At 42.0% G+C, this 15,462-nt stretch overlaps 1 protein-coding gene across 1 annotated transcript; it reads left to right on the top strand.

The window, feature by feature from the left end:
* Positions 1-975: 975 nt before the first annotated feature.
* On the top strand, positions 976-15,244 carry LOC311120648 (uncharacterized protein; the record flags this gene model as incomplete). Its single annotated transcript, XM_084195231.1, has 4 exons — positions 976-1,684; positions 2,828-2,925; positions 3,061-3,238; positions 14,759-15,244. Coding segments are annotated over exons 1-4 (1,309 nt in total), but the record flags the coding sequence as incomplete, so codon positions are not given.
* Positions 15,245-15,462: the final 218 nt, after the last annotated feature.

Consider the following 15,462-nt stretch of genomic DNA (forward strand, 5'->3'; position numbering starts at 1 on the left):
AATGCTCTCAGTGTAAAAATAGTTTTAGCAAGTTAGGGAACCTAAAAAGGCATGATAGGACACACACAGGAGAAAAACCTTTCAATGTTCCCAGTGTGGAAAGAGTTTTACAGAGTTAGGGAGCATGAAAAGACACGAGATAATACACAAGGGAGCAGCCTTACCACTGCTCCCGATGTGAAATTAGATTTTCCTCATCATGGTGCCTAAAATCACATGAGAGGACACACTCAGGAGAGAAGCTTTTCCAATGCTCCCAGTGTGTAAAGTGTTGTACCCGGTTAGGGACTCTGAAAATACATCAGAGAATACACTTTGGAGTGAAGCTTTACCACTGCTCCCACTGTGGATTTAAATTGACCTGGTCAAGGCAACTAAAAGAGCATGAAAGAATCCACACCTAAGAGAAACGTTATCAATGCTCCCAGTGTGGAAAGATATTTACCCAGTTAGGGAAAGACCATGTGGTAACACACACATGGAAGATGCCTTACCACTGCTCCCAGTGTGGAAAGAGGTATATCAATAATAATAATATAAGGCAATTAGCAGACGCTTTTATCCAAAGCGACTTACAGTCATGCATGCATACATTGTACATATGGATGGTCCCGGGAATCAAACCCACTACCCTGGCGTTACAAGCGCCAGTATGAAAAATTTATGGACTCACCGAATCTGGGAAACCCTGCCCTAATGGCTCCTGTTTCCGGTTTCCTCCGATAAGAAGTGAGGAAAATCCTTACTTTGAAATGATTTGTTATGACGTTGTTTGACAGAATCTTTTTTGTTAAACTGCGTTACCCAATTCAGTCAGCAGATGGCGATGTGAGTCATTCAGGTGCTTCTTGCGTGACGTATAATCTAGTGGACGGGATGCTAAGAACAGCAACACGGCTACTTATCCACCTCGATAGCTTGCTAGTCAACATGAAAATGAAACATTTAAGCACATTCTTGTGTATATTAGTCTCAGCGTTTTAAACACAATTATGTTTACGTATCAACTTCTTAACTTTAACGTCATTTGCTAGATGTTAAATGTGTTAGCTTGTTAAGATTGATATTGAGCCCGGCACTAGGCTAGTCGTTAATGCTAACCAGCTAATGCTAGCTAGCTAGCTAACATCCCCGACCATGAGCTCACTAAGCTACTCTCCTCCTGCTAAAGAAGAGGAGGTCTGCTGGACGGAGAAAGAAGCTCTGGGGATGAACATTGTCGTAAAAGAGGAGGATATTACAGTGAAAGGAGAGGAAGAAGCTATCGGAATGAAAAAGGAGGAAGAGGAGGCTATCACAGTGAAAGAAGAAGTGGAGCATGTTGGAGTGGAAGAGGGAATAACGGCTGTAACACTGGAAGAGGAGGTAGAAGCTTTCAGAATGAAAGAAGAGGAGGAGGATATCACATTGAAAGAAGAGAAGGATGTTATAGTGAAAGAAGAGAGAGATCCGTTTGGAGTGAAAGAGGAAGAGGGGATAGAGGCTGTCACAGTGGAAGAAGAGGAGGTAGATGATTTCAGAATAAAAAAGGAGGAAGAGGAGGCTGTTATTGTGAAAGAAGAAGAGGATGTTACAGTGAAAGACGAACCTTTTTGGGAGGAAGAGGAGGCTATCTCAATAAAAGAGAAGGTTGAAGACGTTCTGGGAGTGAAAGAGGAGGAGACAGAATATCTGATTAACACCAGTGAGTAACTGTCTAAAAAAGGTTCTGCACTCGAATGTGTTGTTCAGTTCTGTATGAATTGTTAAAGGGGCAATCTGTGATTGGTGTATGCATTTTATAACTTTTAAATGATTGATACTTTATACTCCATTTACATGGAAAATCATTTTGTGAAGTCAGCGGGTAAATATCTTTCCACACTGGGAGCTGTCTCCCAAGCTGGTCTCACTTGCTCAGAGGAAGAGATAATTGATCATTTTTCTGGATAGCCAGAAAATGTGACACGTAACTACCTATGCAAATGTTGGGGTCTGAAACCTGACAGTTCAAGTCAGGTCCGCTGAGAGAATGCAAAACAGACAGCAGACAGATGGGGCTTTCTGGCGCTATGAGGCACGGGACCCTATGAAATTCACGGAGCGCTTTGTACACAAAATGTAACTGGGATCCAGAACTTCACATCTAAGAGTTTAAAAGCAGAGGAGAAGTCCAAGAAACTGGTGACACATACGAGAGAGTTGTAGCCAGTGATTCTTGACAAATATAACTTCTAAATGCCCAACAACTTTAGTTCAACGGTCATCAACCCCATCAGAACAGCATGTTTAACTCTATGTAGTGGGATAGAGGAGTTAGTGAGCTGATTTTGGTCAATTCTGAATTCAACTCACTGGATTCAACTCAGGATAACCGTTGAAGGTTGCTTACCTGTTAGCCTTGTACGTTTCTATGGCAACAAATCCTTCAGCTCCAAACCTGCTGACTCCACTTTATCCTGAATCAAGTGTCTGAGCTGCGAGTTGAGGACCAATCAAATCGTGGGCCTCTGTAGCTCAATTGGTAGAGCACGGCGCTTGTAACGCCCAGGGTAGTGGGTTCGATCCCCGGGACCACCCCATACGTAAAAATTTACGCACACATGACTGTAAGTCGCTTTGGATAAAAGCGTCTGCTAAATGTCATATTATTATAATATTATTATTAGGCGATTCCTTGACAGCCCAAAAACAACATAGAAACTTCATTTGGAGGAAGGATGTTTGACATGCTTTTTACATTTTACAATATCTATATTTTTTATCAGGATGGAACTAGACATTTTAGGCCCTTTTTAGACCCTGAGGTCACATGTTTACCATCTGTTTGATGTTCTCGTTCATACAGGAGAGAGACGTGACTATCGTGGATCCTCTGGGGAGCCTCAACAACATCCTGATACTGACGAGGCAGAGAAGAGTCTCTCCAGATCAGAACACCAAATGGTACAGCTTGGTCTGGTCTAGCATACAGCTTGCTCTATCGGGGTCTGGGCTGGGTTTCTGTAAAGCACTTTATGACAACAGTGACATCAGCATCCATAATGATATGTGTCTGTGTCCCCTCTATATGGTTACCAGGACAACGCTAGCCCTTCCGCCCTCCCAGAGTCCCCGTGTCGTACCTCTCCCAGTAGCGCCTTACTGCTGGGTCTGAAGAGGTTGTCTGTGCGGCTGGTGGACTGCAGGAAAACAACGGGGCTGAGTGGAACTGTGAGAGGAGGAGAAGAGAAGAAAGGAGCAGATTTGACTAATCAAAGTAAGTGCTGTAGTTTAGTTTAAACAAATAAAATAGATCTGCCCACTGGTATCTGTTACCAGGACAACCAGCAGAGTTCTGTTAGTTGACATGAAGATAGACTGGTATCTGTTACCAGGACAACCAGCAGAGTTCTGTTAGTTGACATGAATATATACTGGTATCTGTTACCAGGACAACCAGCAGAGTTCTGTTAGTTGACATGAAGATAGACTGGTATCTGTTACCAGGACAACCAGCAGAGTTCTGTTAGTTGACATGAATATATACTGGTATCTGTTACCAGGACAACCAGCAGAGTTCTGTTAGTTGACATGAAGATAGACTGGTATCTGTTACCAGGACAACCAGCAGAGTTCTGTTAGTTGACATGAAGATACACTGGTATCTGTTACCAGGACAACCAGCAGAGTTCTGTTAGTTGACATGAATATATACTGGTATCTGTTACCAGGACAACCAGCAGAGTTCTGTTAGTTGACATGAATATATACTGGTATCTGTTACCAGGACAACCAGCAGAGTTCTGTTAGTTGACATGAAGATAGACTGGTATCTGTTACCAGGACAACCAGCAGAGTAAATCCAGAGAGTGTGGTGAAGGATGGTTATGGTATTACATTGATAACCAACTATTCCCAGACACCAAGACCACTCCATGGCTGTTCTAAATAATTGAAAGTTCCCCTGGAAGGGACGAATAATGAAGCACCCTATACTATTCAGGTCTGGGATTGGCCTTTAAAACGGACCAATAACATCACACTACCGTGCTATACTATTCATAATGTGACGAGATCCTGAGGCCCATTGTCGTGCCATTCATCCACCGCCATCACCTCATGTTTCAGCAGGATAATGCACGGCCCCATGTCGCAAGGATCTGTACTCAATTCCTGGAAGCTGAAACTGTCCCTGTTTTTCCATGGCCACCATTTTCACCAGACATGTCACCCATTGAGCATGTTTGGGATGCTCTGTAATGACGTGTACGACAGCGTGTTCCAGTTCCCCACCAATATGCAGCAGCTCGAGTGGGAAAACATTCCACAGGCCACAATCAACAGCCTGATCAACTCTATGTGAAGGTGTAACGCTGCATGAGGCAAATGGTCACACCAGGTACTGACTGGTTTCCTTATATGAACTGGAACTCAGTCAAATCTTTGAAATTGTTGCATGTTGCGTTTATATTTTTGTTCAGTGGTGAAGGATGTATTGCCCAAAGGAAATAGTAAAGTTGTATTATACTGGGAAAGATGGGTTAGTCTGTGGACGTCTAAGGCTTGGAATTAAGATTAGAGTGATTGGTTGATTTGAGGATGCACTTGGAGTCCAGTACAAATAGGAGGTGGCTATAGGAGAACGCTACCGTAGTGCCAACTGTAAAGTTTGGTGGATGAGGAATAATTGTCTGGGGCTGTTTGTCATGGTTCGGGCTAGGCCCCTTAGTTCCAGTGAAGGGAAATCTTAACGCTACAGCGTACAATGACATTCTAAACGATTCTGTGCTCCCAACGTTGTGGCAACAGTTTGGGGAAGGCCCTTTCCTGTTTCAGTATGACAATGCCCCTGTGCACAAAGCGAGGTTCATGAAGAAATTATTTGTTGAGATTGGTGTGGAAGAACTTGACTGGCCTGGACAGAGCCCTGATCTCAACCCCATCGAACACCTTTGGGATGAATTGGAACGCCGACTGCGAGCCAGGCCTAATCGCCCAACATCAGTGCCCGACCTCACTAATGCTATTGTGGCTGAATGGATGCAAGTCCCCACACCAATGTTCAACATCCAGTGGAAAGCCTTCCCAGAAGAGTGGAGGCTGTTATAGCAGCAAAGGAGGGACCAACTCCATATTAACGCCCATGATTTTGGAATGATATTTTTCGATGAGCAGGTGGCCACATCATTTGGGTCATGTAGTGTATTTAATGTTTGACCCCATCCCTCAGCTGTATACCAAAACAGTGGCAGGGTGACACCTTTTTTGTTGTTTGAACTGCAGAATGCCTCTTTAGGTCTAGTAGCCTATCAAATAACAATAATGTACATTTAAAGTGTATCCTATACTAGTCTATTTATCCATTAGGTCTAATAAATGTATCCTATACTGACTAGTCTATTTATCCATTAGGTCTAATAAATGTATCCTATACTGACTAGTCTATTTATCCATTAGGTCTAATAAATGGATCCTATACTAGTCTATTTATCCATTAGGTCTAATAAATGGATCCTATACTGACTAGTCTATTTATCCATTAGGTCTAATAAATGTATCCTATACTGACTAGTCTATTTATCCATTAGGTCTAATAAATGTATCCTATACTGACTAGTCTATTTATCAGTTAGGTCTAATAAATGTATCCTATACTGACTAGTCTATTTATCCATTAGGTCTAATAAATGTATCCTATACTGACTAGTCTATTTATCCATTAGGTCTAATAAATGGATCCTATACTGACTAGTCTATTTATCAATTAGGTCTAATAAATATTGCCACTCCTATTTGCCATATCTTCAATCTAAGCCTACTAGAAGTGTGCCCCCTCAGGCCTGGAGGGAAGCAAAAGTCATTCCGCTACCAAAGAATAGTAAAGCCCCCTTTACTGGCTCAAATAGCCGACCAATCAGCCTGTTACCAACCCTTAGTAACGTTTTGGGGAAAGTTGTGTTTGGCCAGATAAAATGCTATTTTACAGTAAGCAAATTGACAACATACTTTTCAGCACACTTATAGGGAAGGGCATTCAACAAGCACAGCACGTACACAAATGACTGATGATTGGCTGAGAGAAATTGATGTTAAAAAGATTGTGGGGGCTGTTTTGTTAGACTTCAGTGCGGCTTTTGATATTATAGATCATATAGTCTGCTGATGGAATGTAGTATTACTTTACTGATTACACTGTTTGACAGGTACAGTGGGGGAAAAGTATTTAGTCAGCCACCAATTGTGCAAGTTCTCCCACTTAAAAAGATGAGAGAGGCCTGTAATTTTCATCATAGTTACACGTCAACTATGACAGACAAATTGAGCTTTTTTTTCTCCAGAAAATCACATTGTAGGATTTTTTATGAATTTATTTGCAAATTATGGTGGAAAATAAGTATTTGGTCACCTACAAACAAGCAAGATTTCTGGCTCTCACAGACCTGTAACTTCTTCTTTAAGAGGCTCCTCTGTCCTCCACTCGTTACCTGTATTAATGGCACCTGTTTGAACTTATCAGTATAAAAGACACCTGTCCACAACCTCAAACAGTCACACTCCAAACTCCACTATGGCCAAGACCAAAGAGCTGTCAAAGGACACCAGAAACAAAATTGTAGACCTGCACCAGGCTGGGAAGACTGAATCTGCAATAGGTAAGCAGCTTGGTTTGAAGAAATCAACTGTGGGAGCAATTATTAGGAAATGGAAGACATACAATACCACTGATAATCTCCCTTGATCTGGGGCTCCATGCAAGATCTCACCCCGTGGGGTCAAAATGATCACAAGAACGGTGAGCAAAAATCCCAGAACCACACGGGGGGACCTAGTGAATGACCTGCAGAGAGCTTGGACCAAAGTAACAAAGCCTACCATCAGTAACACACTACACCGCCAGGGACTCAAATCCTGCTGTGCCAGACGTGTCCCCCTGCTTAAGCCAGTACATGTCCAGGCCCGTCTGAAGTTTGCTAGAGTGCATTTGGATGATCCAGAAGAGGATTGGGAGAATGTCATATGGTCAGATGAAACCAAAATATAACTTTTTGGTAAAAACTCAAGTCGTCGTGTTTGGAGGACAAAGAATGCTGAATTGCATCCAAAGAGTGAAAACCTCCTTCCATCAGCAAGGGCATTGAAGATGAAACGTGGCTGGGTCTTTCAGCATGACAATGATCCCAAACACACCGCCCGGGCAACGAAGGAGTGGCTTCGTAAGAAGCATTTCAAAATCCTGGAGTGGCCTAGCCAGTCTCCAGATCTCAACCCCATAGAAAATCTTTGGAGGGAGTTGAAAGTCTGTGTTGCCCAGCGACAGCCCCAAAACATCACTGCTCTAGAGGAGATCTGTATGGAGGAATGTGCCAAAATACCAGCAACAGTGTGTTAAAACCTTGTGAAGACTTACAGAAAACGTTTGACCTGTGTCATTGCCAACAAAGGGTATATAACAAAGTATTGAGAAACTTTTGTAATTGACCAAATACTTATTTTCCACCATAATTTGCAAATAAATTCATTAATAATCCTACAATGTGATTTTCTGGATTTTCTCATTTTGTCTGTCATAGCTGACGTGTACCTATGATGAAAATCACAGGCCTCTCTCATCTTTTTAAGTGGGAGAACTTGCACAATTGGTGGCTGACTAAATACTTTTTTCCCCCACTGTAACTAGCAACTGTAACGGATTACATTTAGAAAGTAACCCAACCAATCAACCCTGCCAAGATTATTTTAAATGTGAATTTTTTTTGTAAACTGGCTTCGGGTTATTGAGGGATCTGATTTGGATTAAACCTCCTAGCAAGACGTTGTGGAGGTTTCATTCAGGTCTCTGTTTAAATAAACGCTCTGTCTTTGGCAGGAGAAAGACCAGACTCAGAGGAAGCAGAGACGTCCAAACCAGCAAGACGATTCCACTGCTCCCACTGTGGAAAAGGTTTTAATCAGTTAAGGGTCCTGAAACAACATGAGAGAATACACACAGGTGAGAAGCCTTTCCAATGCTCCCAGTGTGGAAAGAGTTTTTCCTTGATAGCGAACCTGAAAAGACATGAGAGGACACACACAGGAGATAAGCCTCATCACTGCTCCCAGTGTGGAAAGAGTTTTACCCAGTTAGGACACCTGAAAGTGCATGTGAGAATACACACAGGGGAAAAGCCTTATCACTGCTCCCAGTGTGGAAAGGGTTTTAACCGGAAAGAACACCTGAAAGGGCATGAGAGAATACACACAGGGGAGAAGCCTTTCCAATGCTCCCAGTGTGGAAGTATTTTTTCCCAGTTAGGACACCTGAAAGTGCATGAGATAATACACACAGTGGAAAAGCCTCATCACTGCTCCCAGTGTGGAAAGAGTTTTAACCGGAAAGAATACCTGAAAGAGCATGAGAGAATACACACAGGGGAGAAGCCTTTCCAATGCTCCCAGTGTGGAAAGAGTTTTACCCAGTTAGCGAGCCTGAAAATACATGAGAGAGTACACACAGGAGAGAAGCCTCATCACTGCTCCCAGTGTGGAAAGAGTTTTAACCTGAAAGGACAACTGAAAGAGCATGAGAGAATACACACAGGGGAGAAGCCCTACCACTGCTCCCAATGTGAAAAGAGTTTTGCCTGGTTAGCTAACCTGAGAAGACATGAGAGGACGCATACAGGAGAGAAGCCTCATTACTGCTCCCAGTGTGGAAATAGTTTTTACCAGTTAGGTCACCTGAGAAGACATGAGAATACACACAGGACATAAGGATGTATGCTGGTGAACAGTAGGACATAGGACAGATTTAGGATACTGAACAGTAGGACATAGGACAGATGTAGGATACTGAACAGTAGGACATAGGACAGATGTAGGATACTGAACAGTAGGACATAGGACAGATGTAGGATACGGAACAGTAGGACATAGGACAGATGTAGGCTGCTGAACAGTGGGACATAGGACAGATGTAGGATACTGAAAAGTAGGACATAGGACAGATGTAGGCTGAACAGTAGGACATAGGACAGATGTAGGATACTGAACAGTAGGACATAGGACAGATGTAGGATACTGAACAGTAGGACATAGGACAGATGTAGGATACTGAACAGTAGGACATAGGACAGATGTAGGATACTGAACAGTAGGACATAGGACAGATGTAGGATACTGAACAGTAGGACATAGGACAGATGTAGGCTGGTGAACAGTAGGACATAGGACAGATGTAGGATACTGAACAGTAGGACATAGGACTGATGTAGGATACTGAACAGTAGGACATAGGACAGATGTAGGATACTGAACAGTAGGACATAGGACAGATGTAGGATACTGAACAGTAGGACATAGGACAGATGTAGGCTGAACAGTGGGACATAGGACAGATGTAGGATACTGAACAGTAGGACATAGGACAGATGTAGGATACTGAACAGTAGGACTTAGGACAGATGTAGGATACTGAACAGTAGGACATAGGACAGATGTAGGTCCAATACATGTTGGATCAGTAGGCCGTAGAGCACAACTTATTCAGTTAACCAACTCATCATCAAGCTTTTCTGATTTGAATGGGTTGTGTAGTGTTAGAGGACCTGAGATGACATGAGAGAATACAGAGGCTTTGTTCTGACTGTTGTTTTGGACTGACAACTGTTCTGATTATTCTATTTTCCTTTAAGTTGTTGAAATGTTCCGTATTGACTGACCTTCATGTCTTAAAGTAATGATGGACTTGTCATTTCTCTTTGCTTATTTGAGCTGTTCTTGCCATAGTATGGACTTGGTCTTTTACCAAATAGGGCTATCTTCTGTATATCCCCCCTTACCTTGTCACAACACAACTGATTGGCTGAAACGCATTAAGAAGGAAAGAAATTCCACAAATGAACTTTTAAGAAGGCACACCTGTTAATTGAAATGCATTGAAATACCTGTTGAAAGAATGCCAAGAGTGTGCAAAGCTGTCATCAAGGCAAAGGGTGGCTACTTTGAAGAATCTCAAATATATTTTGATTTAACACTTTTTTGGTTAATACATGATTCCATATATGTTATTTCATAGTTTTGATGTCTTCACTATTATTCTACAATGTAGAAAATAGTAAAAATAAAGAAAAACCTTGAATGAGTAGGTGTTCTAAAACTTTTGACTGGTACTGTATATGAAAATGTTCTAAAATGTTTGCCCGGTAGTGTGTGTGTGTGTGTGTGTATATATATATATATATATATATATATATATATATATATATATATATATATATATATATATATATATATATATATATGTATATATATACAGTTGAAGTCAGAAGTTTAAATACACTTAGGTTGGAGTCATTAAAACTCGTTTTTCAACCACTCCACACATTTCTTGTTAACAAACTATAGTTTTGGCAAGTCGGTTAGGACATCTACTTTGTACATGACACAAGTCATTTTTCCAACAATTGTTTACAGACAGATTATTTCACCTATAATTCATTTGTATCACAATTCCAGTGCGTCAGAAGTTTACATGCACTAAGTTGACTGTGCCTTTAAACAGCTTGGAAAATTCCAGAAAATGATGTCATGGCTTTAGAAGCTTCTAATAGGCTAATTGACATAATTTGTGTCAATTTGGAGATGTACCTATGGATGTATTTCAAGGCCTACCTTCAAACTAAGTGCCTCTTTGCTTGACATCATGGGAAAATGAAAAGAAATCAGCCAAGACCTCAGAAAATAAATGGTAGACCTCCACAAGTCTGGTTCATCCTTGGGAGCAATTTCCAAATGGCTGATGGTACCACGTTCATCTGTATAAACAATAGTACACAAGTATAAACACCATGGGACCACGCAGCCGTCATACCGCTCAGGAAGGAGACGCTTTTTATCTCCTAGAGATTAACGTACTTTAGTGCGAAAAGTGCAAATCAATCCCAGAACAACAACAAAGGACCTTGTGAAGATGCTGGAGGAAACAGGTACAAAAGTATCTATATCCACAGTAAAACTAGTCCTATATCGACATAACCTGAAAGGCCGCTCAGCAAGGAAGAAGCCTCTGCTCCAAAACCGCCATAAAAAAGCCAGACTACGGTTTGCAACTGCACGTGGGGACAAAAATCTTACTTTTTGGAGAAATATCCTCTGGTCTGATAAAACAAAAAACAGAACTGTTTGGCCATAATGACCATTGTTATGTTTGGAGGAAAATGGGGGAGCCTGCAAGCCGAAGAACACCATCCCAACCGTGAAACACGTGGGTGGCAGCATCATGCTGTGGGGGTGCTTTGCTGCAGGAGGGACTGGTGCACTTCACAAAACAGATGGTATCATGAGGAAGGAAAATTATGTGGATATATTGAAGCAACATCTCAAGACATCAGTAAGGAAGTTAAAGCTTGGTCACAAATGGTTCTTCCAAATGGACAATGACCCCAAGCATACTTCCAAAGTTGTTGCAAAATGGCTTAAGGACAACAAAATCAAGGTATTGGAGTGGCCATCACAAAGCCCTGACCTCAATCATATAGAAAATGTGTGGGCAGAACTGAAAAAGCGTTTGCGAGCAAGGAGGCCTACAAACCTGACTCAGTTACACCAGCTCTGTCATGAGGAATGGGCCAAAATTCACCCAACTTATTGTGGGAAGCTTGTGGAAGGCTACCCGAAACGTTTGACCCAAGTTAAACCATTTTAAAGGCAATGCTACCAAAAAACTAATTGAGTGTATATAAACTTCTGACCCACTGGGAATGTGATGAAAGAAATAAAAGCTGAAATAAATCACTCTCTCTACTATTATCATCCATCCATCCATTGATTCTTGAAGAATATAACTTCTAAATGCCTCATGAGTTCAACTGTTACACTCCATGAGAACCCAAAATGTAAGCTTGTTTTTCTCCAATGTTTGTAAACATTGTAAATGTAAACAAATACTATATAGCCTCATAACATGTTTAAAACAATAATGTTGATATCATGGATGGTCAGTCCTTGCATCCATAGCTCTGTCTATTCATCTTACATTACATTTCTCCCATCCCTCAGCTGTTTACCAAAACAGAGGCAGGGTCGACCGTTTTGTTATTGTTTCATCTGTGGATTTTGCCCTTTAAACAGCTGCATAGTATCAAGATATCAAAGTGTCCCCAACACAAAGGTAAACAATAGGCCTGTAGTAAATGCAGCATTTCGTCTTTCACATGTAAATAGTACTTTTTCAGTAGTGCTCAAAAGCATGCAGCGTTCTAAGGCGTCACTACTGATCCCGGTTCGATCCCAGCCGGCCGTGAACCGGGATGACCCATGATGCGGTGCCCAGTTGGCCCAGCGTCGTCCGGCTCAGGGGAGGGTTTGGCCGGCCCGGGTTGTCCTTGTCCCAGCGCACTCTAGCTACTCCTGTGGCAGGCGGGCGCAAGATGTACAGTGTTTCCTCCGACACATTGGTGCTGCTGGCTTCCGGGTTAAGCGAGCATTGTGTCAAGAAGCAGTGCGGCTCTCGACCTTCGTGGTCTGTGAGAGCCAGAAATCTTGCTTGTTTGTAGGTGACCAAATACTTATTTTCCACCATAATTTGCAAATAAATTCATTAAAAATCCTACAATGTGATTTTCTGGATTTTTTTCTAATTTTGTCTGTCATACAGTGGGGAAAAAAAGTATTTAGTCAGCCACCAATTGTGCAAGTTCTCCCACTTAAAAAGATGAGAGAGGCCTGTAATTTTCATCATAGGTACACGTCAACTATGACAGACAAAATGAGAAAAAAAAATCCAGAAAATCACATTGTAGGATTTTTAATGAATTTATTGGCATATGATGGTGGAAAATAAGTATTTGGTCAATAACAAAAGTTTCTCAATACTTTGTTAAATACCCTTTGTTGGCAATGACACAGGTCAAACGTTTTCTGTAAGTCTTCACAAGGTTTTCACACACTGTTGCTGGTATTTTGGCCCATTCCTCCATGCAGATCTCCTCTAGAGCAGTGATGTTTTGGGGCTGTCGCTGGGCAACACAGACTTTCAACTCCCTACAAAGATTTTCTATGGGGTTGAGATCTGGAGACTGGCTAGGCCACTCCAGGACCTTGAAATGCTTCTTACGAAGCCACTCCTTCGTTGCCCGGGCGGTGTGTTTGGGATCATTGTCATGCTGAAAGACCCAGCCACGTTTCATCTTCAATGCCCTTGCTGATGGAAGGAGGGTTTCACTCAAAATCTCACGATACATGGCCCCATTCATTCTTTCCTTTACACGGATCAGTCGTCCTGGTCCCTTTGCAGAAAAACAGCCCCAAAGCATGATGTTTCCAACCCCATGCTTCACAGTAGGTATGGTGTTCTTTGGATGCAACTCAGCATTCTTTGTCCTCCAAACATGACGAGTTGAGTTTTTACCAAAAAGTTATATTTTGGTTTCATCTGACCATATGACATTCTCCCAATCCTCTTCTGGATCATCCAAATGCACTTCAGACGGGCCTGGACATGTACTGGCTTAAGCAGGGGGACACGTCTCGCACTGCAGGACTTGAGTCCCTGGCGGCGTAGTGTGTTACTGATGGTTGGCTTTGTTACTTTGGTCCCAGCTCTCTGCAGGTCATTCACTAGGTCCCCCTGTGTGGTTCTGGGATTTCTGCTCACCGTTCTTGTGATCATTTTGACCCCACGGGGTGAGATCTTGCGTGGAGCCCCAGATCGAGGGAGATTATCAGTGGTCTTGTATGTCTTCCATTTCCTAATAATTGCTCCCACAGTTGATTTCTTCAAACCAAGCTGCTTACCTATTGCAGATTCAGTCTTCCCAGCCTGGTGCAGGTCTACAATTTTGTTTTTGGTGTCCTTTGACAGCTCTTTGGTCTTGGCCATTGTGAAGTTTGGAGTGTGACTGTTTGAGGTTGTGGACAGGTGTATTTTATACTGATAACAAGTTCAAACAGGTGCCATTAATACAGGTAACGAGTGGAGGACAGAGGAGCCTCTGAAAGAAGAAGTTACAGGTCTGTGAGAGCCAGAAATCTTGCTTGTTTGTAGGTGACCAAATACTTATTTTCCACCATAATTTGCAAATAAATTCATAAAAAATCCTACAATGGGATTTTCTGGATTTTCTTTCCTCAATTTGTCTGTCATAGTTGACGTGTACCTATGATGAAAATTACAGGACTCTCTCATCTTTTTAAGTGGGAGAACTTGCACAATTGGTGGCTGACTAAATACTTTTTTTCCCCACTGTAGTTGACGTGTACCTATTTATAATTACAGGCCTCTCTCATCTTTTTAAGTGGGAGAACTTGCACAATTGGTGGCTGACTAAATATTTTTTTCCCCACTGTATGTATTGGCAATAATTCATTTCCAATAGGGAGGCATGGAATAATTACAAATGTATATTTTGTCAGGCTGGATGTTTGAAATATGAGTAGGTGATTTGAGTCATGCTTCTTCAGTAGTGGAATAAAGACAATTAGCACTTGAATATTGTCAAGAAATACTGGAGTGATGTAAGATTGTTAATAAAATTGTTCATAGACGCTGCGTCAATGTTTATAGGCTGCAAGTACGTTGAATTAAGTTGTTTTCAAGTCGTTGAAACAACGACCTGAGAAATCTCTTCAACTTTCACTTTCAACCAAAACCGAACATAGATTGGACCTCGAGCATAGTCTTCTTTTCAACAACATTTTGCAAGGTGGGATAGCCCAATGTCAAAACACAGTTTTAACGTGTCCAAATCAATAACCAATATGCAGAGTTGTGGAGGTTTCATTCAGGTCTCTGTTTAAATAAACGCTCTGTCTTTGGCAGGAGAAAGACCAGATTCAGAGGAACCAGAGACGTCCAAACCAGCAAGACGATTCCACTGCAACCACTGTGGAAAAGGTTTTAATCAGTTAGGGGACCTGAAACGACATGAGAGAATACACACAGGGGAGAAGCCTTTCCAATGCTCCCAGTGTGGAAATAGTTTTTCCTTGTTAGCGAGCCTGAAAATACATGAGAGGATACACACAGGGGAAAAGCCTCATCACTGCTCCCAGTGTGGAAAGAGTTTTACCCAGTTAGGACACCTGAAAGTGCATGGGAGAATACACACAGGGGAAAAGCCTCATCACTGCTCCCACTGTGGAAAGGGTTTTAACCAGTTAGGGGACCTCAAACGACATGAGACAATACACACAGGGGAGAAGCCTCATCACTGCTCCCAGTGTGGAAAGGGTTTTAACCAGTTAGGGGACCTGAAACGACATGAGACAATACACACAGGGGAGAAGCCTTTCCAATGCTCCCAGTGTAGAAAGAGTTTTACCCAGTTAGGGAGCCTAAAAATACATGAGAGAATACACACAGGAGATAAGCCTCATCACTGCTCCCAGTGTGGAAAGAGTTTTACCCAGTTAGGACACCTGAAAGTGCATGAGAGAATACACACATGGGAGAAGTGCTACCACTGCTCCCAATGTGAAAAGAGTTTTGCCTGGTTAGGGTACCTGAAAATACATGAGAGAATA

Source organism: Coregonus lavaretus, assembly GCF_964263955.1.
Source record: "Coregonus lavaretus genome assembly, contig: HAP1_SCAFFOLD_2898, whole genome shotgun sequence".
Lineage (NCBI taxonomy): Eukaryota > Metazoa > Chordata > Actinopteri > Salmoniformes > Salmonidae > Coregonus > Coregonus lavaretus.